This window comes from Coregonus clupeaformis, unplaced genomic scaffold (assembly GCF_020615455.1).
Source record: "Coregonus clupeaformis isolate EN_2021a unplaced genomic scaffold, ASM2061545v1 scaf0131, whole genome shotgun sequence".
Lineage (NCBI taxonomy): Eukaryota > Metazoa > Chordata > Actinopteri > Salmoniformes > Salmonidae > Coregonus > Coregonus clupeaformis.
This window is the reverse complement of record NW_025533586.1, coordinates 165,123-192,198: the sequence shown is the minus strand read 5'-3', so window position 1 is coordinate 192,198 and position 27,076 is coordinate 165,123. Positions and strand designations below refer to the sequence as shown.

At 42.4% G+C, this 27,076-nt stretch overlaps 1 protein-coding gene across 1 annotated transcript; it reads left to right on the top strand.

The window, feature by feature from the left end:
* Nucleotides 1-11,092: 11,092 nt before the first annotated feature.
* On the top strand, nucleotides 11,093-22,671 carry LOC121566848 (arylacetamide deacetylase-like). Its single transcript, XM_041876728.2, has 5 exons — nucleotides 11,093-11,529; nucleotides 16,657-16,885; nucleotides 19,304-19,373; nucleotides 20,491-20,662; nucleotides 21,186-22,671. Exons 1-5 carry the CDS (start codon nucleotides 11,371-11,373, stop codon nucleotides 21,804-21,806), a joined length of 1,251 nt encoding a protein of 416 aa, XP_041732662.1. The 5' UTR covers nucleotides 11,093-11,370; the 3' UTR covers nucleotides 21,807-22,671.
* The last annotated feature ends 4,405 nt before the right edge of the window (nucleotides 22,672-27,076 follow it).

The following is a 27,076-nucleotide window of genomic DNA, read 5'->3' as shown; positions in this document are numbered from 1 at the left end:
GCTTTCCTTTTCTTTTTCAAGTGTTTTACGCCGTCAGCCAGCACCTCGCCTAAATAGGTGTGCGTTTCTTTCGCCTTTATCTTGGTCCGTTGGGTTGACTAGCCTCTTCAGTAGTTTCACCAGAGTTAGCTCAACTTGGATAGCTGCTCTTACTGTAGCTAAATGACTGCTGTTACTGTAGCTAAATGACTGCTGTTACTGTAGCTAAATGACTGCTGTTACTGTAGCTAAATGACTGCTGTTACTGTAGCTAAATGACTGCTGTTACTGTAGCTAAATGACTGCTCTTACTGTAGCTAAATGACTTCTGTTACTGTAGCTAAATGACTGCTGTTACTGTAGCTAAATGACTTCTCTTACTGTAGCTAAATGACTACTGTTACTGTAGCTAAATGACTGCTGTTACTGTAGCTAAATGACTGCTCTTACTGTAGCTAAATGACTGCTGTTACTGTAGCTAAATGACTGCTCTTACTGTAGCTAAATGACTGCTGTTACTGTAGCTAAATGACTGCTGTTACTGTAGCTAAATGACTGATGTTACTGTAGCTAAATGACTGCTCTTACTGTAGCTAAATGACTGCTCTTACTGTAGCTAAATGACTGCTCTTACTGTAGCTAAATGACTGCTCTTACTGTAGCTAATTGACTGCTCTTACTGTAGCTAATTGACTGCTCTTACTGTGGCTATATGACTTCTCCTACTGTAGCTAAATGACTGCTGTTACTCTGGCTGAATGACTTCTCTTACTGTAGCTAAATGACTGCTCTTACTGTGGCTGAATGACTGCTCTTACTGTAGCTAAATGACTGCTGTTACTGTAGCTAAATGACTGCTCTTACTCTGGCTGAATGACTGCTCTTACTGTAGCTAAATGACTTCTCTTACTGTAGCTAAATGACTGCTGTTACTGTAGCTAAATGACTGCTGTTACTGTAGCTAAATGACTGATGTTACTGTAGCTAAATGACTGCTCTTACTGTAGCTAAATGACTGCTCTTACTGTAGCTAAATGACTGCTCTTACTGTAGCTAAATGACTGATGTTACTGTAGCTAAATGACTGATGTTACTGTAGCTAAATGACTGCTCTTACTGTAGCTAAATGACTGCTCTTACTGTAGCTAAATGACTGCTGTTACTGTAGCTAAATGACTGCTCTTACTCTGGCTGAATGACTGCTCTTACTGTAGCTAAATGACTTCTCTTACTGTAGCTAAATGACTGCTGTTACTGTAGCTAAATGACTGCTGTTACTGTAGCTAAATGACTGATGTTACTGTAGCTAAATGACTGCTCTTACTGTAGCTAAATGACTGCTCTTACTGTAGCTAAATGACTGCTCTTACTGTAGCTAAATGACTGATGTTACTGTAGCTAAATGACTGCTCTTACTGTAGCTAAATGACTGCTGTTACTGTAGCTAAATGACTGCTGTTACTGTAGCTAAATGACTGATGTTACTGTAGCTAAATGACTGCTCTTACTGTAGCTAAATGACTGCTCTTACTGTAGCTAAATGACTGCTCTTACTGTAGCTAAATGACTGATGTTACTGTAGCTAAATGACTGATGTTACTGTAGCTAAATGACTGCTCTTACTGTAGCTAAATGACTGCTCTTACTCTGGCTGAATGACTGCTCTTACTGTAGCTAAATGACTGCTGTTACTCTGGCTAAATGACTGCTCTTACTGTAGCTAAATGACTGCTCTTACTCTGGCTGAATGACTGTTCTTCGGTCAACTCCTCGTTGGTGGATGGTATTGGAAGAAGGCCACAACAACCTTTTCTCTTTCAGGGTGTTTATTCACAACTTGAAAATGTAGCTAATGCAACACAGAGATTGACTACTTCCAGCATAGAACAGCAGGTTCTATGCCAGGGCCATACTTCAAGTTAAAGTGGAACTGACAGCATTTTAACTACTTTGCAGATATGAAACAAACCGACAATCATAATATAATTGAAAAACATCAAATTCCCAGTTTATGCTACATTTAGCAGACGCTCTTATCCAGAGCGACTTACAGTTAGTGAGTGCATACATTTTCACACATATTTATTTGGCTTTTAGCGAAAGCTTTCTAATTATCTAAAGCTGCGCTGTTGCTATTGCCTGTAAACACACATTCCAGGTCAAAGTGAATGATGGCCATGTGGAAAATGCCTTATTTGCATATAAGCCTACAGTAGCTCTGAATGGCTATGGTGCACCTGTCCGGTCCTGGACAAGACTGACACACTTTTCTTCAGTTTTATTTACTGCAGTGTCTATTACGCCCTCTCCCACTCTATATCACTGTAGAACTTTCACAAATGCCTCATTCTACGTCATTCCCAAACGTTCTATGAAAGTATGAATACATGTCTAAGTGCTAGCTTCTCAGAAAATCTAAAAATAAGGCATCGTATTCTTCCTGGGGGTGTATATGCACAGATTTGAATAAGATAAGATTTTATGTTGCTAAAACACTTTCAGTTGCACTTTAAACTGACACTCAAATCAGTGCACAAAGAACATTAACCTCAGGGCTGTCCCCTGATTGGCTAGTAAGCCATCAATCATCAAACTACATTGTAGGTGGGATCTCCACTCATAACCGCTGAGGTATATATGAAATGGAGACAGTGTCCAAGATGGCCGACCGTTGTTTTTTCGTAATCTACTCATGTTTGCATACGCCATTTCTTTACAGAGCCGATAACACCTGTGCACTGGCACTCTGTACGCTCTGGAGCTGGGCAAGCTGTGACAATGTCATTTTTGTACATTTTATTTTATTTGTTTAAAAAAATTGTCATTTAGCAGACGCTCTTATCCAGAGCGACTTACAGTTAGTGAGTGCATACATTTTATTTTTATTTTATACTGGCCCCCCGTGGGAATCGAACCCACAATCAGTCAATCATTGGATTAATATAAAATTTTAAAATCTTAGACAATTATTACATGATATTCAATGGATATTTTTGACACAACTGTGATAACGAAAGTGTCTTTTGGGGAATTTTCAAATTGGACTTCACTATGGGGCCGTCTATGCGATTTAGTCCCCTGTAGCTCAGTTGGTAGAGCATGACGCTTGCAACGCCAGGGTTGTGGGTTCGTTTCCCACGGGGTGCAAGTATGCGAATGTATGCACTCACTAACTGTAAGTTGCTCTGGATAAGAGCGTCTGCTAAATGACTAAAATGTAATTGTCTTTTTGGGTTCAACTTCAGCTAAACTGCAATACCGAAAGTGTCCTCTGAGCACAGTGGATAGCGTGCTTCTAGACTGGAACCCTGCGGCCTTGCTCATAACAGTGTTCTATTCAAATGAATAAGATAGTAACCTAGGCAGTTTAGTTCTTCTATACCTAAATCCTTCATTGAAACCCGTAATAATAACCCATTTTTGGCCTCCCGAGTGGCGCAGCGGTCTGAGGCACTGCATCTCAGTGCTTGAGGCGTCACTACAGACCCCCTGGTTCAAATCCAGGCTGTATCACAACCGGCCGTGATTGGGAGTCCCATAGGGCAGCGCACAATTGGCCCAGCGTCGTCCGGGTTTGGCCGGTGTAGGCCGTCATTGTAACTAAGAATTTGTTCTTAACTGACTTGCTGGTAAAATGTAATGTAAATGTTAAATAATAATAATAAATAAATACATTATTTTAGAGATGGCACCAGTAGCGGTACGTGGTTAAAATAACTGTTGAAGCCTCCTAGCCAAGCTGTAAAAAAGCCATATTACAACCTATGTTGTCATAATTGCGTTGCTTGCTCTACAACCCATTCGTTCGTACGCCACCGTGATATGCAATAAGGCCATGACGACAAAAAGACAACAGTCACACAGTGGTGGAATAAATTCAACGACACCTACATTTGTTTCATTACAAAACCGGAGCAACATCTGTTCAGTGAAATCCTCAAAGCAAATATTAAATGTAACCTAGAGCATGGTAAAGTAAGTTAATGTTTTTCGACAGTTTACTAAACAACTACTGATTTAGAACCACAGAGTTACCGCAAGTCAGCACCATGACAACAGGAGCACTGCTTCCGCTATTCCAGGACCATTTCAATTTTAACAACATCAAATCAACAAGGCTATATATGCTTTGTTTAATACACTGAAAACAAACTTAAAGATACCAAAAACAATTTAGTCCAATCAATGTTGCTAAATATACATGGACTGATTTCTGTCTGTCTATTTGTCTGTGTGCGTGCGTGTGTGTGCACGCAAGTAAAACATTTTTTTTTTTTACTCACACTACTTGTAGACTAGTTGAACACCCAAGTCATCCTACTCTCTTTTGTTCGCAAAATGGTCTATACCTCTGTCATACACTTTTAGTTTTTGTTGTCATAGGCTAACTAGCTAAAATGCTTGATACTAGCCTAAGTTCCTCGCATTGGCAACAATGAACCAGCTAAGTTAGCTAGCTAGCTAGTTAACGTGAGCCTACTAGGATACATCTAGGCTACATATTGAACTTCAATCGTCACAGGCCAGTGGCACAACATATTCATTTATGGTTAGATCAGAATCGCCGTCATAATCATTGGCCTGTACAGAGAATTAAGTCAAAACCCCAAGTCAATTCCCCATCTTCATCCATGTCTTAGGAAAGGGCCGATTTAGCAAGCTAGCTACTGCAGGACATCAACACAAGCTGACCAGAAACAGACACGTTTTTCAGAAAATGACGTTTTCCTTAGGAAGTGATTTGATTGGTCTGAAGCCAAATCCAAACTGGTCCCTTGGTTAAGAAATGCAAATAATTTATTGCCTAAATATAAGATAAAGATACAGAGGATATTTTTGGGTGGAATTCCATTAAGTTTGTTTTCAGTGTATTAAACAGCATTTTTTCAAAGCTTTATTTAGACAGATTAGAAACAGGAGGAGTCAGAGAAGGAGGGAAAGTGGGACAGGCAGGAGTAGGAATTGAATCCCCGACTGCTGGGGCAGTAATATTTTACACATTCAACCACACAGCCACAGTGTAACAAATTATTCAGGTTGAATTGAAATTTACTACAATATATATATATATATATATATATATATATATATATATATATATATATATACATATATATAAATATATACACAACCAGTCAAAAGTTTGGACACACCTACTCATTCAAGGGTTTTTCTTTATTTTTACTATTTTCTACATTGTAGAATAATAGTGAAGACATCAAAACTATGCAATAAGACATATAGAATCATTAAACAAATCAAAATATATTTTATATTTGAGATTCTACAAATAGCCACCCTTTGCCTTGATGACAGATTTGCACACTATGCGCAAAAAAGATGTGATGGCATATCACTGCAGAATGCTGTGGTAGCCATGCTGGTTAAGTTTGCCTTGAATTCTAAATAAATCACCAGCAAAGCACCCCCACACCATCACACCTCCTCCTCCTCCATGCTTCATGGTGGAACCACACATGCGGAGATCATCCGTTCACCTACTCTGCGTCTCACAAAGACACAGCGGTTTAAACCAAAAATCTCAAATTTGGACACATCAGACCAAAGGACAGATTTCCACCAGTCTAATGTCCATTGCTCATGTTTCTTGGCCCAAGCAAGTCTCTTCTTCTGATTGGTGTCCTTTAGTAGTGGTTTCTTTGCAGCAATTTGACCATGAAGACCTGATTCACGCAGTGTCCTCTGAACAGTTGATGTTGAGATGTATGACATTTATTTGGGCTGCAGTTATTCTAATGAACGTATCCTCTGCAGCAGAGGTAACTCTGGGTCTTCCTTTCCTGTGGCAGTCTCATGAGAGCCAGTTTCATCATAGCCATGGGCGGTGTGTTCAATAGGGCGATATGGGCGACGCACTGCCAAACGGGAAAAGGAAGGGATTTTTTTTCTAATCAATTATATCATGGCAACAGTAGTTCAGTGTTCACGTCTGATCTGCCAGCCACTAAATGTCCAATCAGGCTAAAGTCGTGCTTCAAATGTCCCCGCCCGTTTTGGGGCGATTTCAGTCAGGTTGAAAATCGCCCAGAAGTCTCTCATAGCCTCTAATGTAAAATATTTTTTTTTCAAATTTCTGAGCTTTCAATACATTCTCTATGGGTGTCTGAGGGCTTGCACTTACGCGCTTTCGTCATACGTAACGTAACGTAACCATGAACGGCAGACAGCAACGCTTGGACAGCGACTGTTGTAACCGACATGCACCATCTTTCAGAAAAGATTAAGAAAAATTGAGCTGTCAAAGACCCACATTGATAGCTGTTTGAGATTGTCTGCTTTGGTGAGAGTGAATATTGCCACTCAACTGGATGAGGGATACAGGCTAGCTGTCCGCCGCCACAACGATGAGGTTAGCAACAGCAGAGTCGTGAACACTGTCTACGAGAATCGAGACGACCTCATAGAATGTTTTGAAGCCATCCGGACGGGTTCATTGGGTTCATTTGACCAGCCCACCGTACCAGAAGCTACAGAATAAGGACATCGATGCTGTCTTTATCAAACGTGCCCTCGACAGCTTCGCAAGCAGTGTGCAGGCCATAAGGTAAGATAAAGATTAAACAATATCATTCGATCTTTCTCAAAGCAGAGCTTTATTTGAAAATGTATGCATGAAAGGAGACTGCATTTGTGTTTGAAATTACATTATTGTCATTATATATGGCCAGTGGTGTAATCTATCTTATTTTATATACTATGTGTACTGTACAGTGGTGCTCATAAGTGTATGAACACATTCTAAAGCTGACTAAAAGAGGAATAAAAAAATAAAAAAATCATCTTTTGGAAATTGATCTTAATGACTTAATTAAAAAGTTGGAAAATCCAACCTTTAAGGACACCAATTTTCTTTTCTTTTTATTCCTCTTTTTAGTCAACTTTAGCATGGGATCATAAGCTTATGAGCACCACTGTATACTGTGCTGAACATCCAGGCTATGTGAGACACAAAGGCTAACTTAAACACTAAAGACTTTATGCATCCCTGCCCATTTTAAGTGGAACTGAAGTATTTGTACTATACATGGATACATTGCATATACCTGTGCATCACATAGACAACAATACTGTACAAAGCCAACAAACACATTGGTCTGTTTGCCTTCAGGGACTCCTCTCAACAGCAGCTGCAAGAAGCAACAGGAGCCAAAAGACCCAGAACAGCTTTGAGAGAAGAGGAGAAGCAGAGGCTGTCTGAAGAGGTCTGCAACACCATCCTGGATCACACCAAAGAAAGGTTCTCTTTCTCTGGCCACCTTGTGAGTGCTACCTTACTGCAAGCAGACATGTTTGAAAGGTACTGCCATTCAAAAAAATAAAAAATCTGTTCATGTTCATTTTTACAAATCTATACAATTGGCCAGAATATGGTTGTTCATATTTACAAATCTATACAATTGGCCAGAATATGGTTGTTCATTTTTACAAAGCCATACATATTGTTTATGCAGTGTTGAGGAATGTGAAAGAACACCCTTGATTATTTTTACTGTGATAACTTATTTTGCTTTTGTAAGCCAACACTTTTGAGATCAGTCAATAAATGCTTCTGGTATTGACTTATATGCTGCCCCTGTCTTCATGTTGTTGCTGGACATATCTTTTTAAAAATGTGTGTAGGTCACCTAAATCATCAGAAAAATTGCCCCTCCTGAGAATTTTTTCAGGAGCCGCCACTGATCATAGCGCTTGATGATTTTCGCGACTGCACTTGAAGAAAGTTGAAAAGTTCTTGAAATTTTCCGGATTGACTGACCTTCATGTCTTAAAATAATAATAATAAAATAATGGACAGTCGTTTATCTTTGCTTATTTGAGCTGTTCTTGCCATAATATGGACTTGGTCTTTTACCAAATTGGGCTATCTTATGTATACCACCCTTACCTTGTCACAACACAACTGATTGTCTCAAACACATTAAGAAGGAAAGAAAATCCACAAATTAACTTTTACCAAGGCACACCTGTTAATTGAAATGCATTCCAGGTGACTACCTCATGAAGCTGGTTGAGAGCATGCCAAGAGTGTGCAAAGCTGTCATATTTTATATATTTTTCTATATTTTAGTCATTTAGCAGACGCTCTTATCCAGAGTGACTTACAGGAGCAATTAGGGTTAAGTGCCTTGCTTAAGGGCACATCGACAGATTTTTCACCTAGTCGGCTCGGGGATTAGAACCAGCGACCTTTCGGTTACTGGCACAACGCTCTTACCCACTAAACTACCTGTCACCCTACCTGATGGCTACCTGCCATCATCAAGGCACAGGGTGGCTACTTTGAAGAATCTAAAATCTAAAATATTTTTGGATTTGTTTAACACTTTTTTGGTTACTACATGATTCCATATGTGCTATTTCATAGTTTTGATGTCTTGCATGGAGCCCCAGACCAAGGGTGATTGACCGTCATCTTGAACTTCTTCCATTTTCTAATAATTGCGCCAACAGTTGTTGCCTTCTCACCAAGCTGCTTGCCTATTGTCCTGTAGTCCATCCCAGCCTTGTGCAGGTCTACAATTTTATCCCTGATGTCCTTACACAGCTCTCTGGTCTTGGCCATTGTGGAGAGGTTGGAGTCTGTTTAATTGAGTGTGTGGACAGGTGTGTTTTATACAGGTAACGAGTTCAAACAGGTGCAGTTAATACAGGTAATGAGTGGAGAACAGGAGGGCTTCTTAAAGAAAAACTAACAGGTCTGTGAGAGTCGGAATTCTTACTGGTTGGTAGGTGATCAAATACTTATGTCATGCAATAAAATGCAAATTAATTACTTAAAAATCATACAATGTGATTTTCTGGATTTTTCTCACACAGTTGAAGTGTACCTATGATCAAAATTACAGACCTCTACATGCTTTGTAAGTAGGAAAACCTGCAAAATCGGCAGTGTATCAAATACTTGTTCTCCCCACTGCTTATATTAAAATAAATGAAGTCGTTTCAATGATTTGTTAATTTTATTTCACCAAAAATGTATGAATAAATCCATCTTAATATGTTTCTCAAAATGTTTCCCAAAATACACAAACAAATGATACAAACATCAACTACATCACACCTGCCAAAGACCCACTAGCACACACCCCATCTCTTGATTTTTCCATTGTGTTAATTGATTTCTACGTTTTTAGTATACTTTTTTAAAAGATGAGGGTTGAGAAGGGAATCGTCCAGCCCATTGGGTATCTCACTTTGCACACTCTTGGCATACTCTCAACTATCTTCATGAGGTAGTGACCTGGAATGCATTATAAATAACAGGTGTGCCTTGTTAAAAGTTAATTTGTGGAATTTATTTCCTTCTTAATGCGTTTGAGCCAATCAGTTGTGTTGTTACAAGGTAAGGGTGGTATACAGAAGATAGCCCTATTTGGTAAAAGACCAAGTCCATATTATGGCAAGAACAGCTCAAATAAGCAAAGAGAAACGACAGTCCCATCATTACTTTAAGAAATGAAGGTCAGTCAATACGGAACATTTCAAGAACTTTGCTTGTGCAGTCGCAAAACCCATCAAGCGCTGTGATGAAACTGGCTCTCATGAGGACCGCCAAAGGAATGGAAGAGCCAGAGTTACCTCTGCTGCAGAGTATACATTCATTAGAGTTACCAGCCTCAGAAATTGCAGCCCAAAAAATGCTTCACAGAGTTCAAGTAACAGACACATCTCAACATCAACTGTTCAGAGGAGACTGTGTGAATCAGGCCTTCATGGTCAAATTGCTGCAAAGAAACCACTACTAAAGGACACCAATAATAAGAAGAGACGTGCTTGGGCCAAGAAACACGAGCAATGGACATTAGACCAGTGGAAATGTGTCCTTTCGTCTGCTGAGTCCAAATTTGAGATTTTTGGTTCCAACCGCCGTGTCTTTGTGAGACGCAGAGTAGGTGAACGGATGATCTCCGCATGTGTGGTTCCCACCGTGAAGCATGGAGGAGTAGGTGTGATGGTGTGGGGGTGCTTTGCTGGTGACACTGTCTATGATTTATTTAGAATTCAAGGTACACTTAACCAGCATGGCTACCACAGCATTCTGCAGCGATACACCATCCCATCTGGTTTGGGCTTAGTGGGACTATCATTTGTTTAACAACAGGACAATGACCCAACACACCTCCAGGCTGTGTAAGGGCTATTTGACCAAGAAGGAGAGTGATGGAGTGCTGCATCAGATGACATGGCCTCCACAATCACCTGACCTCAACCCAATTGAGATGGTTAGGGATGAGTTGGACCGCAGAGTGAAGGAAAAGTGCTTAGCATATGTGGGAACTCCTTCAAGACTGTTGGAAAAGCATTCCAGGTGAAGCTGGTTGAGATAATGTGAAGAGTGTGTAAAGCTGTCATCAAGGCAAAGGGTGGTTACTTTGAAGAATCTCAAATATAAAATATATTTTGATTTGTTTAACACTTTTTTGGTTACAACATGATTCAATATGTGTTATTTCATAGTTTTGATGTCTTCACTATTATTCTACAATGTAGAAAATAGTAAAAAATAAAGAAAAACCCTGGAATGAGTAGGTGTCCAAACCTTTGACTGGTACTGTGTATATATATACGTTTAGCTCACATAATATAATTTCAAAGTATGCATTAAGTTGTCTGTTATAGAATAAGCATGGGAAAAAAAAACAAATGTAGACATTAATAAAACATTTCCATAGCTTCCTAAATATTTTTTATGATGTCTGGGAGGGCCAAGATGGAGGCGCGGTGGCTACGAAATAGCTCCCCATGCCAGTCACCTAGTGTACATAAATCATTGGCTGCTCGCATCTCGCCTGGGTGGAGTGTGCTGACACCACATGTTGTGCTTCGGCTTGAAGAATGTGTATAATTGTGAAATTGTATTATCTACGTGCCGGAACCTTTAACACGTTGTATTCTACGCCGATAGAATAACCTGCAACCTGCTAACAAACATACAGGGCGACGCAGTTGTGAAAGTTGCGCACAAGCTGTTGGTGCTGTCGCAGCAAGTTTTCTGGCTCATGTTCCTCACCCGGTGGGGAACCGAGTGGACTGCAAGAGGGAGTGGGGAGGGAGGGGGGGGATTGCTCACTCCTCAGTTCGATCGTTTCAACTCACTGGCGCGCTTCGCATTAACGCATTTTTCTCGTTCCATGGGTGTGAAGACCAGCGGATCATACGACACAACCGCCTGCTGTGCGCAGGCAGTGATAGTCATGGTGAAAAGCTATGATCATGCTCGTTTATAATGATCAGATAACGTTTACAGGTGCTTTCATATCAGGCTGGCTCAGTTCCAAAATTAATACAAGATTACGCTTTGCTCGGATTTAAGTGACTTGTTAATAAGCACAACTGACATAGTTTCTTTCTGCACCCTGCCACCAATAGATGCGGACTCTTCCTAAAATGCGTTTGAAAGGCATATTTTTACTCCTGTCTTTGGGAGCGTTCACCGCATATTATGTTTACCAGCCCATCCCGGACAAGATAGAGGAGAGATGGAAACTCATGTTGACCGACTGCTTCTTCAGAAGTCTCAGCCACCTGGTAAGAATAATGCAAGAATCGATTTTTCAATAAAATAGAATATTCGTTTTTGATTCAGATTTTTTTTTTTTAGGCAGACTTATCCTGTTGATGTGTTTAATATTGTTGTGAAGTTACTATTATAGAGGGATCGTACTCAAAGCTGCGCTTCTCGGATGTGCGTGGGAGTCATGCCTAAAATACATGTATGGTTTTAAGATGTTATTGTTTGACTAGAATTACAAGGTTATTGGCCAGTCCTTTGGCATGGTAAATAGACTTGGTAAATAGCCTAGTAGCCTATAGTCTAGTAAATGTACTCCGCTGAGGTTGATGTGTACATGCAGACATGCTGAATGACAGTTACACCAGATTATGTCAGACGGTAATCCAGGTATTGTAGTCTTGCTCACCTGTTCTAATTATAGATCCTATTAAGAAAATCGATGAAGTATTTATGAACGGATGAACACCAGATTAGACGACTGTTTATACCGCAGCATTCATGACACAGAGGTGTTTATCGATTCAGATATGATATAATTCAACATTGTATTTATTATTTCAAATTATAAAATATTATATTATAAAGAGAACAATGGGTTAAACCAGACTGAATTCCCTCTAACTAGAATTATTAACTTTTATTAAGCAGACAATATTTCACTTTGTCCATGTTGAGTGAGAGAAGTGAAACAAATATATTTTGTTCATGGGGGCCAACGGGTGAACTTCCCCTGCTATTCAGTCACCTACTATTATGAAATCTCGACAGCTTAATTATCCACGGTCCTGCCTGTCTCTGTCCAAGACCAAGGACCAGGCCTTTTCTGACACATATTTGGCCGGTGCATGGCACGCGTATAAATACCAACAGGGAACCTTGACTGAATGGATTTGTGAGGAAACGTAGTGTAAAAGCTCCGAAAAGGCAAACGTAATTTGAAATCATCTACCCAGGTTTACTGGGACCTGGTGTCACGGACAGACGCACGAGACCCTTTCTCCTCCTATACAAGCCCAGAGCAGAATACATCAGCTCTGACACCCCCCTCTGGCTAGAAAGTGACAACGTTACACAATGCACAGATCTAGCAGCTTATCCTCACCAAATCCTTATACATAAGGGGGTAACACAACACTTTAAGATCAGTGGATTTAGGGGCGACTTCGTCCTACTCTGAAGAGCACGGGCAGGGGATGAGGAGATGTCAGTAGTCAGCTGATCGGCCCCGGTCAACTCCTGATTGGCCCCGGTCAACCCCTGATCGGCCCCGGTCAACCCCTGATTGGCCCCGGTCAACCCCTGATTGGCCCCGGTCAACTCCTGATCGGCCCCGGTCAACCCCTGATTGGCCCCGGTCAACCCCTGATTGGCCCCGGTCAACCCCTGATTGGCCCCGGTCAACCCCTGATTGGCCCCGGTCAACCCCTGATTGGCCCCGGTCAACCCCTGATTGGCCCCGGTCAACCCCTGATTGGCCCCGGTCAACCCCTGGCACCTTTTTTTATTGGTAGTAGAATCCTAAAGGATCCCATAAGACAAAACCATATAGGATAGAATCTCATAGGAGTCCAATAGGACTGGTTCCAAAATCTGATATAATATTTCTATTTGATTGTAATTGTAATCCAATTGGATTATTGTATTGGAATCCTATAGGATCCTATAGGATGTCAATGTTTTTTTATTCTTATAGGATTTCTATTAACGTTGTCAATGGGAATTGTATAGATATTTACATTATATTCTAAAGGATTTCTCTTCTAAACTTGGCTATACACTGTTGTTAACTTGGCCGCTTAACAAATGGAGCACCCACCCTCCAAACCTCTTAGACAATTACTTATGAAGGTGGAACGTGAACTATAATAACATCATAAGCAACCAATATTGTACTGCCACACTTGCCACTTGTGATGGTGACCCTATAGTGGGGAACCGCCGGCAATGTCTCCTCTTCCCAGTAGCTATCTTGTGCAGCCCCATCCCCCCCCCCAAGGTTCAGAGGTCGAGGCAGGTAGGGAGGGAGAGTGGGTGGTACAACCCTGGGAGGGAGAGAGGGACGGAGGGGAAAGAGACAGGTAGGGAAGGAGTTGATGTTTCATTATCTTTTGGTTTTTATTTTCCTCTCCCTGTCCCAACATAAAGAGGGTAAATGGAACATTCTGTTTTCCTCTGCCTGTCCCAACATAAAGAGGGTAAATGGAACATTCTGTTTTCCTCTGCCTGTCCCAACATAAAGAGGGTAAATGGAACATTCTGTTTTCCTCTGCCTGTCCCAACATAAAGAGGGTAGTGGGAACATTCTGTTTTCCTCTGCCTGTCCCAACATAAAGAGGGTAGTGGGAACATTCTGTTTTCCTCTGCCTGTCCCAACATAAAGAGGGTAGTGGGAACATTCTGTTTTCCTCTGCCTGTCCCAACATAAAGAGGGTAAATGGAACATTCTGTTTTCCTCTGCCTGTCCCAACATAAAGAGGGTAAATGGAACATTCTGTTTTCCTCTGCCTGTCCCAACATAAAGAGGGTAGTGGGAACATTCTGTTTTCCTCTGCCTGTCCCAACATAAAGAGGGTAAATGGAACATTCTGTTTTCCTCTGCCTGTCCCAACATAAAGAGGGTAGTGGGAACATTCTGTTTTCCTCTGCCTGTCCCAACATAAAGAGGGTAGTGGGAACATTCTCTTCTTGGTATGCATAGCTGACTATTCTATATTAAATGAAAATAATGCCCAAATCTTTGTTTTACTGTACCTAAAAACATATTTAGTCATATTTTTTGTATTTACATATAGGCTGTGCATTCAAAATCTTGTGTTATTTTAACATTGATTCCACTGAGGTTGATGTGCACATGCAGACACGCTGAATGACAGTTACAGCAGATCATGTCAAACGGTAATCCAGGTTTTTGTAGTCCTGCTGATCTGTTCTAATTATAGACCCTATTAAGAAAATCGATGCTGTACTTATGAACGGAAGACCACCAAATTAGAAGACTGTTTATACCCCAGCATGACACCAGAGGGGTTTGTTGATGTAGATACGATACACACAGCAAATTTGCAATCAGAACGTGAACACCCCCCAGTGTTACATCTAACACTTTCTGATGTGACCATCTCAAATAATGTTAAACTAATACTTTTCAAAGTGTTGATAAACAAACACCCCAAGAGTGTTGGGTCTCTAACACCCGTGGGTGTTGTAAATTCCAACTTAACTTAAACCTTTAGAGCTGATGCAGTTACACGTTCCCATACCACTGTTTTAGGGTAACACTAGGCTGTTGAAGTATGGTGTTGTCAAAAAAAAATCAATGTATGGGACCACCCCATACACAAAAACGTATGCACGCATGACTCTAAGTCGCTTTGGGTAAAAGCGTCTGCTAAATGGCATATTATTATTATTATAAATAATTACATTTTTATGATAAAACATTCCCTTAGGCGGGCACTCACTTGGTGAAGGCTACAGGACTGCAAGCCATACAATAATGCAACAATAATGTTTCTGTCACAATAGCCCCCCAAAAAAATGAATTACTGTAACACCACAGGTGTTAATTCCCTAACACTGAAACGTCTGGTTTGCAGGCCACATCAGCAAATCTCAATATGCTGGCTTGCAAAAAGTGTTATATAATTCCTATTGGAATCCAGCCAGAGATAGGATAGCCAACTATTTGAACTTTGAATCACCCGCAACTGCAGTTAGAGTGGCTCTCAAGGTAGGGAAGGTTGATAAATGAGACTACTTAAACTGGAACAACCAATTCAATTACGTGTGAAAAAGTCCAACCACTTACAGATTGGATTAGTTTAGAAAAATGTATGTTATTTATCTTTGTGTAGTATAAGATCAATTAGTCAATCAATGTGCATGCAGAAAGCTATGTATTAAAACAAACTACTCTAAAAAGCAACCTGCATCAATGCTTGTTGAGAAATATGATAACGAGGCCTCTCCGATGTCTTTTTCACTCTGAGAGAGTTAACGGAAATGAACTCAACACAGTCGAATAACAACACCTACGCAGTGTTGATTCCACTGTGATTCAAATAACACTTCGTTTATTCACAGCAGGTGGTGTCAATTACAATCCCACTGGTGTTAACCCCACTAGACTCAACACTCAGATATAACATTGGTGTTAACCCCACTAGAATCAACACACAGATATGACACTGGTGTTAACCCCACTAGACTCAATACTCAGATATAACACTGGTGTTAACCCCACTTGACTCAATACTCAGGTATAACACTGGTGTTAACCCCACTTGACTCAATACTCAGGTATAACACTGGTGTTAACCCCACTTGACTCAATACTCAGGTATAACACTGGTGTTATCCCCACTAGACTCAATACCCAGGTATAACATTGGTGTTAACCCCACTAGACTCAATACCCAGGTATAACACTGGTGTTAACCCCACTAGACTCAATACTCAGGTATAACACTCATAACACCGAGATTTTAACACCCGCAAATTTGCTTTAGGAGGAGAAAGGGTCTAGTCTCCCTAGAAAGGTCCCTAGTCTGTCTGTGCCGCCTGGTCGCAACAGTAAACTTGGGTTGATGATTACACTAGTGCTGAGCGATTAACCAAAATGTCTGTTATTTTCCGGTTTTTAAACAACTAATTTACCATGTCAATTCAATTATTTGAATTCCATTTCGTTCAGTTTTTTTCCTGTGAGATCAATGCACAGTTTCTCTAGAGATAAATCGGATCAAGACCGAACTGTGCGATTTGGTAGTGAGTTGTAGTTTACCAACAGGTCAATATTCTACATAGTTTAGCTCAGAAAATTTTGTAATTAACTACAATGACCATAATCCATTGCGCGCCTACTTGTCCGGTCTGTGTGCGGTAGACCAGAGAGGGAGAGAAGAATGCATGATGGAGAGGGTGTCAGGATAAACGTGTATCCTGCCTCTCTCTCTACCTCTATCCCTGCCTCTCTCTCTACCCCTATCCCTGCCTCTCTCTCTACCCCTATCCCTGCCTCTCTCTCTACCCCTATCCCTGCCTCTCTCTCTACCCCCTATCCCTGCCTCTCTCTCTACCCTCTATCCCTGCCTCTCTCTCTACCTCTGCTCCAACATACCTCTTCATCTCTCTCTCTCCAGGCAGACTTCAGTGAACTGGTGGGGATGAAGGACTACATGGGGGTGATGATGTTCATCACCTTTGCTGAGCGGGTGGTGCCCGTGTCAGACCAACATGTGCACGTCACAGAGGAGCTGTTTGATGGGGTGGAGGTGGTGGTGTACCAACCCAAACTGCAGGACGGCAACACTGAGCTAAGGAGAGCAGTCATATACCTGCATGGAGGAGGATGGTGTCTGGGCAGCTCCAGTGAGTAGCAGTTAGTTGCTTGGTAATTAATCCATCTACCAAGCAAGCAATTAGTCAAGGCGTATATCTATACAGTATATTTATCCATCCATCCACTGATCCATTCACCAACATCCATCCATCCATCCATGCACCCACCCGTCCACAATGTAATGTCGGAGAGGTTCAGTGGGCTGAATGTCAGCACTGGGAATCCAGACAAGAAATAACCAGCGATATGGGGGAGGGGAATGGGTAGGCTATATGCAAATTAAAGCTGCAATATGTAACTTTTTGGGTGACCTGACCAAATTCACAGAGAAATGTAAGTTATAGATCTGTCATTCTTATTGAAAGCAAGTCTAAGAAGCGGTAATTCTGTTCAATGTGCGCTATTAGCATTCACATTGGTAGCCATGAAGTGCTTTGAAAGGCTGGTCATGGCTCACATCAACACCATCATCCTGGAAACCCTAGACCCTCTCCAATTCGCATACCGCCCCAACAGATCCACAGATGACGCAATCGCAATCGCACTCCACACTGCCCTTTCCCATCTGGACAAAAGGAACACCTATGTGAGAATGCTGTTCATTGACTACAGCTCAGCGTTCAACACCATAGTGCCCTCAAAGCTCATAACTAAGCTAAGGACCCAGGGACTAAACACCTCCCTCTGCAACTGGATCCTGGACTTCCTGACGGGCCGCCCCCAGGTGGTAAGGGTAGGCAACAACACATCTGCCACGCTGATCCTCAATACGGGGGTCCCTCTGGGGTGCTTGCTTTGTTCCCTCCTGTACTCTCTGTTCACCCACGACTGCGTGGCCAAGCACGACTCCAACACCATTATTATGTTTGTTGACGACACAACGATGAGACATTCTATAGGGAGGAGGTCAGAGACCTGGCAGTGTGGTGCCAGGACAACAACCTCTCCCTCAATGTGAGCAAGACAAAGGAGATGACCGTGGACTACAGGAAAAGGAGGGCCGAACATGCCCCCATGCAGTGTCAGAGGAAGGCCCAAAAAATTGTCAAAGACTCCAGTCACCCAAGTCATAGACTATTCTCTCTGCTACCGCACGGCAAGCAATACCGGAGTACCAAGTCTAGGTCCAAAAGGCTTCTTAACAGCTTCTACCCCCAAGCCATAAGACTGCTGAACAATTAATCAAATGGCCATCCGGACTATTTACATTGACACCCCCCCATTTTACACTGCTGCTACTCGCTGTTTATTAGCTATGCATAGTCACTTTACCCCTACCTACATTTACAAATTACCTCGACTAACCTGTACTCCCGCACATTGACTCGGTACCGGTACCACCTGTACCGTGGTCCTCTGTAGCTCAGCTGGTAGAGCGCGGCGCTTGTAACGCCAAGGTAGTGGGTTCGATCCCCGGGACCACACATACACAAAAAATGTATGCACGCATGACTGTAAGTCGCTTTGGATAAAAGCGTCTGCTAAATGGCATATTATTATTATTATTATTATTATTATATAGCCTCGGTATTGTTATTTTATTGTGTTGCTTTTATTTAATTTTTTTTTACTTTAGTTTATTTAGTAAATATTTTCTTAACTCTATTTCTTGAATTGCATTGTTGGCTAAGGGCTTGTAAGTGAGTATTTCATGGTAAGGTCTACACACCTGTTGTATTCGGCGCATGTGACAAATACAATTTGATTTGATTTGATTCTATGCTTCCCGGGCTTAAGTTTCGTATTTGCGTCTTTTACTTTCAGATTTGTACACCAGCTTCAAACAGCTGAAATACTATATTTTCACTTATGTAAAATATACATTATTTCACAGCGGTTTAGATGGTACAATGGTTCTCTACACTATACTTGCTTGTTTTGTCACATAAACTGAAATCAGGCCAACTATTCGAATTTTACCAACCAGGAAATGGTAAAGCGATTTCTGCATAGTGCATCTTTAAATAATGTAGTATTTACTATAGTTTTAAAAAAGTGTAGTGTTTTTGCGGACATAACTGTAGTATTTACTACAGTGTTTTTGTTTGCAGATAATACGGTAGTATTTACTATAGTATTCTACAGTATACTACAGTTTACTATGGAATTAATATACACTCTGTTCACCCTCCACCTCTCCTGAGGAATGTACACTCTGTTCAAGCTGTTCAACACAGAGACCATGGTAACCCCCTGGTAACCAAAGGCAATTATGTGACATGCGACAAGTGTCATGTTGTGCCTGCAATCTGCTGTTTGTTTGTGTGTGTGTGTGTGTGTGTGTGTGTGTTTGTGTGTGACTTGCCAGGACTACAAAACTATTGAGCATGAGATGCTCAAGATACTGCTCAAGATACTATTGAGTACTTTGTAGCTGTTGACGATGTAAGATATTATTAGATGATATTGTCTCTGACGGCTCTCTCTTCTCTCCTCTCTTTGTGTAGGAATGGGACCATACGACCTCCTAGCTAGGCAGATGGTAATGGATCTTAACTCTGTGGTCGTGTCTGTAGAGTGAGTATATATTTGATGTACTGTATATCTGACATACATCTGGTATCAATGTTATATACAGTACCAGTCTTTTGGGGTTTATTTATTTTCCCTTTTTGCACATAATATGACATTTGAAATTCTTTTGGAACTTTTGTGAGTTTAATGTTTACTGTTAATATTTATTGTTTAATTCACTTTTGTTTATTAGCTATTTCACTTGCTTTGGCAATGTAAATATATGTTTCCCATGCCAATAACGCCCTTAAATTGAAATTGGAGAGGGAGAGAGAGAGAGAGAGAGAGAGAGAGAGAGAGAGAGAGAGAGAGAGAGAGAGAGAGAGAGAGAGAGAGAGAGAGAGAGAGAGAGAGAGAGAGAGAGAGAGAGAGAGAGAGAGAGAGAGAGAGAGAGAGAGAGAGAGAGAGACAGAGAGCACTTTGTACACCACATCACACCTGTGATTCCCTCTGTGAAAGCATGGCTGCATGTGTGTGGGGGTATTGTATCTGTGCAAACTGCCAGCCAAATTCCTGCCAACAATGTGTCGACATTCCAATGCTTTCCAAATGCGTTAGGTTCCAAACTGTTTTTATATAACTTGTGTGATAACGTTAATGGGCTGAGTCATATGACTGTACTATACAGGATCATTATATGACTTGCCTTTCATCTCTAAACCAGCTCATGAAAAACAATGCTCTTGTATCAGCTAGCCTTTGGTCCCTGATTAGATTGATCCCATAGAGTACACTGACAATACAGGATTAGGAGGTTTTGCTTTAGTAATGTCAACACAACATGACAAGTTAGAAGTACTGTAGTGTAATTAACCCCTGGGTCACAACCAGTGAGTCAGAGATACTTTATGTCTAAACTAGTTGCATGTCGTTTTAGATCCACCCTGATTTACTGTTTAGTTTTTAAAGAGATTAATCACTATGTCCTTATTGTTGAGTTTGTATAGAGATTAGTCACTATGTCCTAGTTGCCTCAGGTCCATATTGACTTCCATAGGGTACAGGAAATGGTGTTGTCATTTAGCTATAGCTACCTCAGCTGGTACACTAATTGTTCTCAGGTGAGATGACCTGAATTCTAGCTCAGTTGACCTCTGACCCCTCCCCTGTGTCCGCCCAGGTACCGCCTGGCCCCAGAGCACCACTTCCCTGTCCCGTATGAGGACGTGTACCGGGTGGTGAAGCACTTCCTCCAGAGGGTGGTGCTGGCCCAGTACACTGTGGACCCAGGACGCATCGCTGTGTCTGGGGACAGCGCCGGGGGAAACCTGGCTGCAGCCGTGTCCCAGCAGGTTAGCAGTACTATCTATCCACTGTTGTTTTGATCTATGAGTAGATGAGATTAGGAGGAGCCATCCAAGGCTGCGGTACAGTACAGAACAGTAGGTCTTATGGTCCTGTGTGTGTGTGTGTGTGTGTGTGTGTGTGTGAGTGTGTATCTGTCTGTCTGTCTGTGTGTGTGTGTGTGTGTGTGTGTGCTGTGTGTGTGTGTGTGTGTCTGTCTGTCTGTCTGTCTGTCTGTCTGTCTGTGTGTGTGTGTGTGTGTGTGTGTGTGTGTGTGTGTGTGTCCGTGTGTGTCTGTGTGTGTGTGTGTCTGTCTGTCTGTGTGTCTGTGTGTGTGTGTGTGTGTGTGTTGTCTGTCTGTGTGTGTGTGTGTGTGTGTGTGTGTGTGTGTGTGTGTGTGTGTGTGTGTGTGTGTGTGTGTGTGTGTGTGTGTTTGTCTGTCTGTCTGTCTGTCTGTCTGTGTGTGTGTGTGTGTGTGTGTGTGTGTGTGTGTGTGTGTGTGTGTGTGTGTGTGTGTGTGTGTGTCTACAGCTGCAGCAGGATCCAGAACAGCAGCTGCAGCTGAAGGTCCAGGCCCTGCTCTACCCGGTGCTGCAGGCTCTGGACCTCAATACCCCGTCCTACCAGCAGAACCAGAACATGCCTATCCTGCCCCGCACCCTCATGGTGCGCTTCTGGAGCGAGTACTTCACCAGCGACAAGACCTTCTTCAGGGACATGATGGCCAACACTCATAACAGCCCAGAGTCTGCTGCCCTGCTCAAGTTCGCCAACTGGAGTGCCTTCCTGCCAGAGTCCTACCGGGGGAAGTACAACTACAGCGCTCCGGTCGTGGCGTTGTCGGCGGGAGGGGCGGGGTCGGACAGGCCATCGCGCTCCATCGCTGACCCCCGGGCCTCGCCCCTGCTGGTCCCGGATGCCGCTTTACGCTCGCTACCCAAGGCTTACGTGCTGACCTGTGAGTACGACGTGCTGCGGGACGACGGGGTGATGTATGCCACGCGCCTGCGCCACGCCGGCGTGGAGGTGACGCACGAACACTACGCCAGTGGTTTCCACGGCGCCCTCATGTTCACGGTGTGGCCAACCGACTTCCTGATTGGACGCACGATGACGGAAAACTTCATAAAATGGCTGCAGCATAACTTGTAGAAAACAGAAGAAAAGTTACGGTGTTTCAATGTTCATTTCTGTTTCCCCTAGCAACTCAGCAGTTGTTTAGGTGCTGCTTTGATTTTTGTCTTTGTTGTTGTTTTTTCAGTGATAGACAGTGTTTTTTTTTTTTTTTTTGTGCTTGAAAACTGATGGATTTTCCACTCTTTATGGCACTGCGTCCCAACAACAATACCAGATACCAGTCAAAACAGGTTTGTCTGGATTTTCGAATCACCAAGGAAACCAATGAGGCAGAACAACTGATGCCAGATGGAAACATTTGATGAAGCCAAGTGTTCTACATTTGAATTCTGACATATCCATCTGATGCTGCAGCTGAATCTCGTCAAATTTCTAAGTGTTTAAGCATTAACTCCAAATTTGTAAGGTTAGGGTTAAGTTTAGGCATTAACTGCCTTGTGGCGTGGTGTTTGCAACGCCAGGGTTGTGGGTTCGATTCCCATGGGGGATCAGTACATAAATGTATGCGCTCATTACTTACTGTAAGTCGCTCTGGATAAAAGCGTCTGCTAAAATCATGTAAAAACAAAACTGAAATCGTAAGGTTAGGCGTTAACTCCTAAGGTTTAGGATAGGCTTAAAACAAAAATAACTGTCTATCACTGGATTCAAACTTGCAACCTTTGGAATCAGAGGCAGATGCTTACGCCCATCTGCCTTCCCTGTCCACAACACTCTGACAAAACTGAAACCTACTTGAAGGTATAAGCGCTCAATGTTGCCCCTAGTGGCCGGTTTCCACGAATACTGACTTGTATCACGTGTGACCTGGCTGTTATTTAGTTGTGTAAAGTACTTAAGTAATAATACTTGAAAGTACTACTTAAGTAGTTTTTTGGGGTATCTGTACTTTACTTTACTATTTATATTTTTGACTACTTTTACTACCGTTCCTTTTACTTTACTACATTCCTAAGAAAAATAATGTACTTTTTACTCCATACATTTTCCCTGACACCCAAAAGTACTCGTTACTTTTTGAATGCTTAGCAGGACAGGAAAATGGTCCAATTCACGCACTTGTCAAGAAAACATCCCTGGTTATCCCTACTGCCTCTGATCTGGTGTACTCACTTAAACACAAATGCTTCGTTTGTAAATGATCTCTGAGTGTTGGAGTGGGCCCCTGGCTATCCGTAAATAAATAAAAATACAATAAAATGTGCTTAATATAAGGAATTTGAAATTATTTATACTTTTGATACTTAAGTATATTTTAGCAATTATATTTGCTTTTTATGCTTAAGTATATTTAAAACCAAATATTTTAGACTTTTTTTCTCAAGTAGTATTTTACTATTTTACTTTCTTGGAAGGTATCTTTACTTTTACTCAAGTATGACAATTGGGTACTTTTTCCACCACTGCTGTTATTGAGGACCAGTAGAGAGTATTTGGGATAAACATAGTTGAGTTCTCATCCCCTGTAGGCCCTGTGATCATGTGAGGTGTACTGAGCCTCTTCACGTGTCTCCACACCCTCTCCACCCCACCTTTCTCTCTCTCGCTCTCTCTCTCTCTCTCTCTCTCTCTCTCTCTCTCTCTCTCTCTCTCTCTCTCTCTCTCTCTCTCTCTCTCTCTCTCTCTCTCTCTCTCTCTCTCTCTCTCTCTCTCTCAATTCAATTTGCTTTATTGGCATGACATAACAATGTACATATTGCCAAAGCTTACTTTGGATATTTACAATATTAACATAATTAAAACAATAATAATCAATATTGTCAACGGGACAACAGTAACAACAATAAACAAGGGTCAAAATAACTATCTTGCTCTCTCGCTCGCTCTCTGTCTAACTGGGTCTCAATCCGCCTGCCCTGTGACCTGGAAGGACCAACATGAGAAGGGGTAAAACCCTTACAGGATGTCAGGTTTGGAGTGTTTAAAGTCTGAGCATGTAGCTGTTATTTTCAGGCTTTGAGGTTTAACAGAGCTGCAGTCAATTGAAAGCAGTTTAAAGTAGCAGCTTTGAGTTTACTGCAGAGCTACTGTTCTCGCTATCAGTCTCCTTATCTTTCCCCTGAAAGCCTCCTCAGCTCAGCTGACACTCCTCACCACCATTCGCAGATTTGTCACAGAATAATCTTGTTGGGGAAATAAAGCTCAGCGTTCTTTATCATGGGATTAGCGTGTTTCAGACAAAGTGCATTTTGATGACTTTGATGACACATAATCTAATCTCATCTCATCTAATCTCAGAGATACTATTTTTATTTGTTTCAGTATTCTCCTTACAAATCCTTTTAAATATCATGACAGTTGTTGTTTTTCATGTGAAATATGGTGAATTGAAGACATGCATCATTTTGTTATGTTTTCTGACAATAAAATGAACCAGTCTGCTTCCCATTCTGTCCCAGATAATGACTGACTGGATAATGCCCGTGTGTGTGTGTGTGTGTGTGTGTGTGTGTGTGTGTGTGTGTGTGTGTGTGTGTGTGTGTGTGTGTGTGTGTGTGTGTGTGTGTGTGTGTGTGTGTGTGTGTGTGTGTGTGCATGTGTGTGCGTGGGTGTGTGTGGGTGTGTGTGTGTGCATGCGTGCGTGCGTGTTGAATATAGCTCCATGTAAAATGTTTGAATGTTGAAACCCAACGAAAATGTATTGTTTATGTTTGGTGTATTTCTTGTAACAGGGAAAGAGAGAGATGGATGGAGAGAGAGAGGGAGACATATTGCTTCTGAGAAGTCAGAGCTGCTTGAGTGAAGCATTTCCTGTGGGATCAGTTGTTATGGGGTCAGAGAGAGGAGAGAGAGAGAGGAGAGAGAGAGAGGAGATAGAGAATGAGAGAAGAGAGAGAGGAGAGAGAGAGGAGGAGGTAGAGAAGGAAAGAGGAGAGAGAGGAGAGAGAGAGAGGAGGTAGAGAAGGAGAGAGGAGCGAGAGGAGAGAGAGGAGGAGGTAGAGAAGGAGAGAGGAGAGAGGAGAGAGAGAGAGCAGGAGGTAGAGAAGGAGAGAGAGAGAGGAGAAGATCTACAGAGGCATGAAGCCGTGTGTGTGTGTGTGTGTCAGTGTGTGTGTGTGTGTGTGTGTGTTTGTGCGTGAAAAGCATAGTGATTTTTAATTAAAAGACAAAAGAGAAAATGTCAAATAATGTGTCAAATAATGTGTCAATGTGGAACACATTACCAAATTAAACACCTGTTGAGATTCATATAAACAGGCCAGAGAATCAAGGTGCTCCTGTTTTCCTGTAAATCACAGCAAACCTCTCCAGACAACCAGCAGAGAAGAGTATTAATTACTTCACACACGTCATGTTTAAAGAATGTCTCCTCCGACCTCCATTTTCAGAGAAATAGGTCATCTCCCCTCAGGGGACTTCCAGACATCACAGCCCAGCCTAGAACATGTCCTCCTGGGCATAGCGTGGACTACTTTTTCTTCATCCCGGAGAGGTAAAGGTTTCACAAACATTATTTGTCCACCTGGTTCTTTCCCCTGCTGACCATGACTGCTAAAACACTGTGACCCGGCGGTTAGCAGCACCTGATAAACTACTCCATTGAGAGGTTATCACAAGTGCCACAGTGCAACGCTGTGTGGGTGTGTGTGTGGGTGTGTGTGTGTGTGACTGTGTGTGTGCGTGCACAAGTTATTTGCTGTACAGTTCCCCCTGTTACATCAACACCAAACCCAATCCCATAAGAAACTTGTGACTTGAAAACGCTTTTCGTAAACGTGTTGATAAACTTTGGGATTTCCCGAGAATGAAACATAGACACACACCGCTAAGCCAGTGCAGTCACATACAGTACACACACACGAACACACAGGCCAGTGTATTGACTTTTACAGAGAGAAGAAAGATGGCCTTTGTCTGAAAGGCCTTGTCTGAAAAGGCCTTTGTCATGTGCAGTACACAATTATGTATACAGTGCATTTTAATCACAGATAAAGACAGTAGGTTACTTAAGACAGAAACAATAGGAGTGAGGTTGGTCGGGGTGGGCATATGACGTGACCGTCTAGCAGCCCAAACGTTGTGTGTTCGAATGAAGTCATGGACAGCTTTAGCATTTTAGCTAATTAGCAAATTAGCAACAACTTACTACATTTTAACAATTTAGCTAGCTTGCATGTTAGCTTGTATGTTACCTAACCTTAGCTCTAACCTTAACCTCTAACCCCAAAACCTAACCCTAACCTTAACCCTTAGCCTAGCTAACTTGACAAGCTTGCAACATGTAGCTGATTATTCATTATGCATAGGATTTCTTTGATTTATTTCGTTTACATTCTTAATTGTAACCACAAAGTCACAAATAATTGAACACACACACACACACAACATGAGCAGATTAACTTGGTCAAAACGTTTATTTATTAAAGACGATCAGAAAGAATGTTGGTACTTATTTATTTTGATCCAAATCCACGAATGAGTGAGTCACTCAGTTTTATGCTGACAAATATAGATTTATGCTGCGAAATAGCCATAGCCTAAACTAACATATTACATTGCCTAAATAAACTAGTACATTTCATAAATTAAATAAATAAAGGAAGTAGCTCAGGTCTTGAAAATATGGGCTACCTTTTTCCCCTCCCTGTCCTTGCTGTCCTCCCTGTCCTCCCTGTCCTCCCTGTCCTCGCTGGACTCCCTGTCCTCCCTGTCCTCGCTGGACTCCCTGTCCTCCCTGTCCTACCTGTCCTCCCTGTCCTCCCTGTCCTCGCTGGACTCCCTGTCCTCCCTGTCCTCCCTGTCCTCGCTGGACTCCCTGTCCTCCCTGTCCTCGCTGGACTCCCTGTCCTCCCTGTCCTCCCTGTCCTCGCTGGACTCCCTGTCCTCCCTGTCCTCCCTGTCCTCGCTGGACTCCCTGTCCTCCCTGTCCTACCTGTCCTCCCTGTCCTCCCTGTCCTCGCTGGACTCCCTGTCCTCCCTGTCCTCCCTGTCCTCGCTGGACTCCCTGTCCTCCCTGTCCTCCCTGTCCTCCCTGTCCTCGCTGGACTCCCTGTCCTCCCTGTCCTACCTGTCCTCCCTGTCCTCCCTGTCCTCCCTGTCCTTGCTGGACTCCCTGTCCTCCCTGTCCTCCCTGTCCTACCTGTCCTCCCTGTCCTCCCTGTCCTCGCTGGACTACCTGTCCTCCCTGTCCTCCCTGTCCTCGCTGGACTCCCTGTCCTCGCTGGACTCCCTGTCCACCCTGTCCTCCCTGTCCTCCCTGTCCTCCCTGTCCTCCCTGTCCTCCCTGTCCTCGCTGGACTCCCTGTCCTCGCTGGACTCCCTGTCCTCCCTGTCCTCCCTGTCCT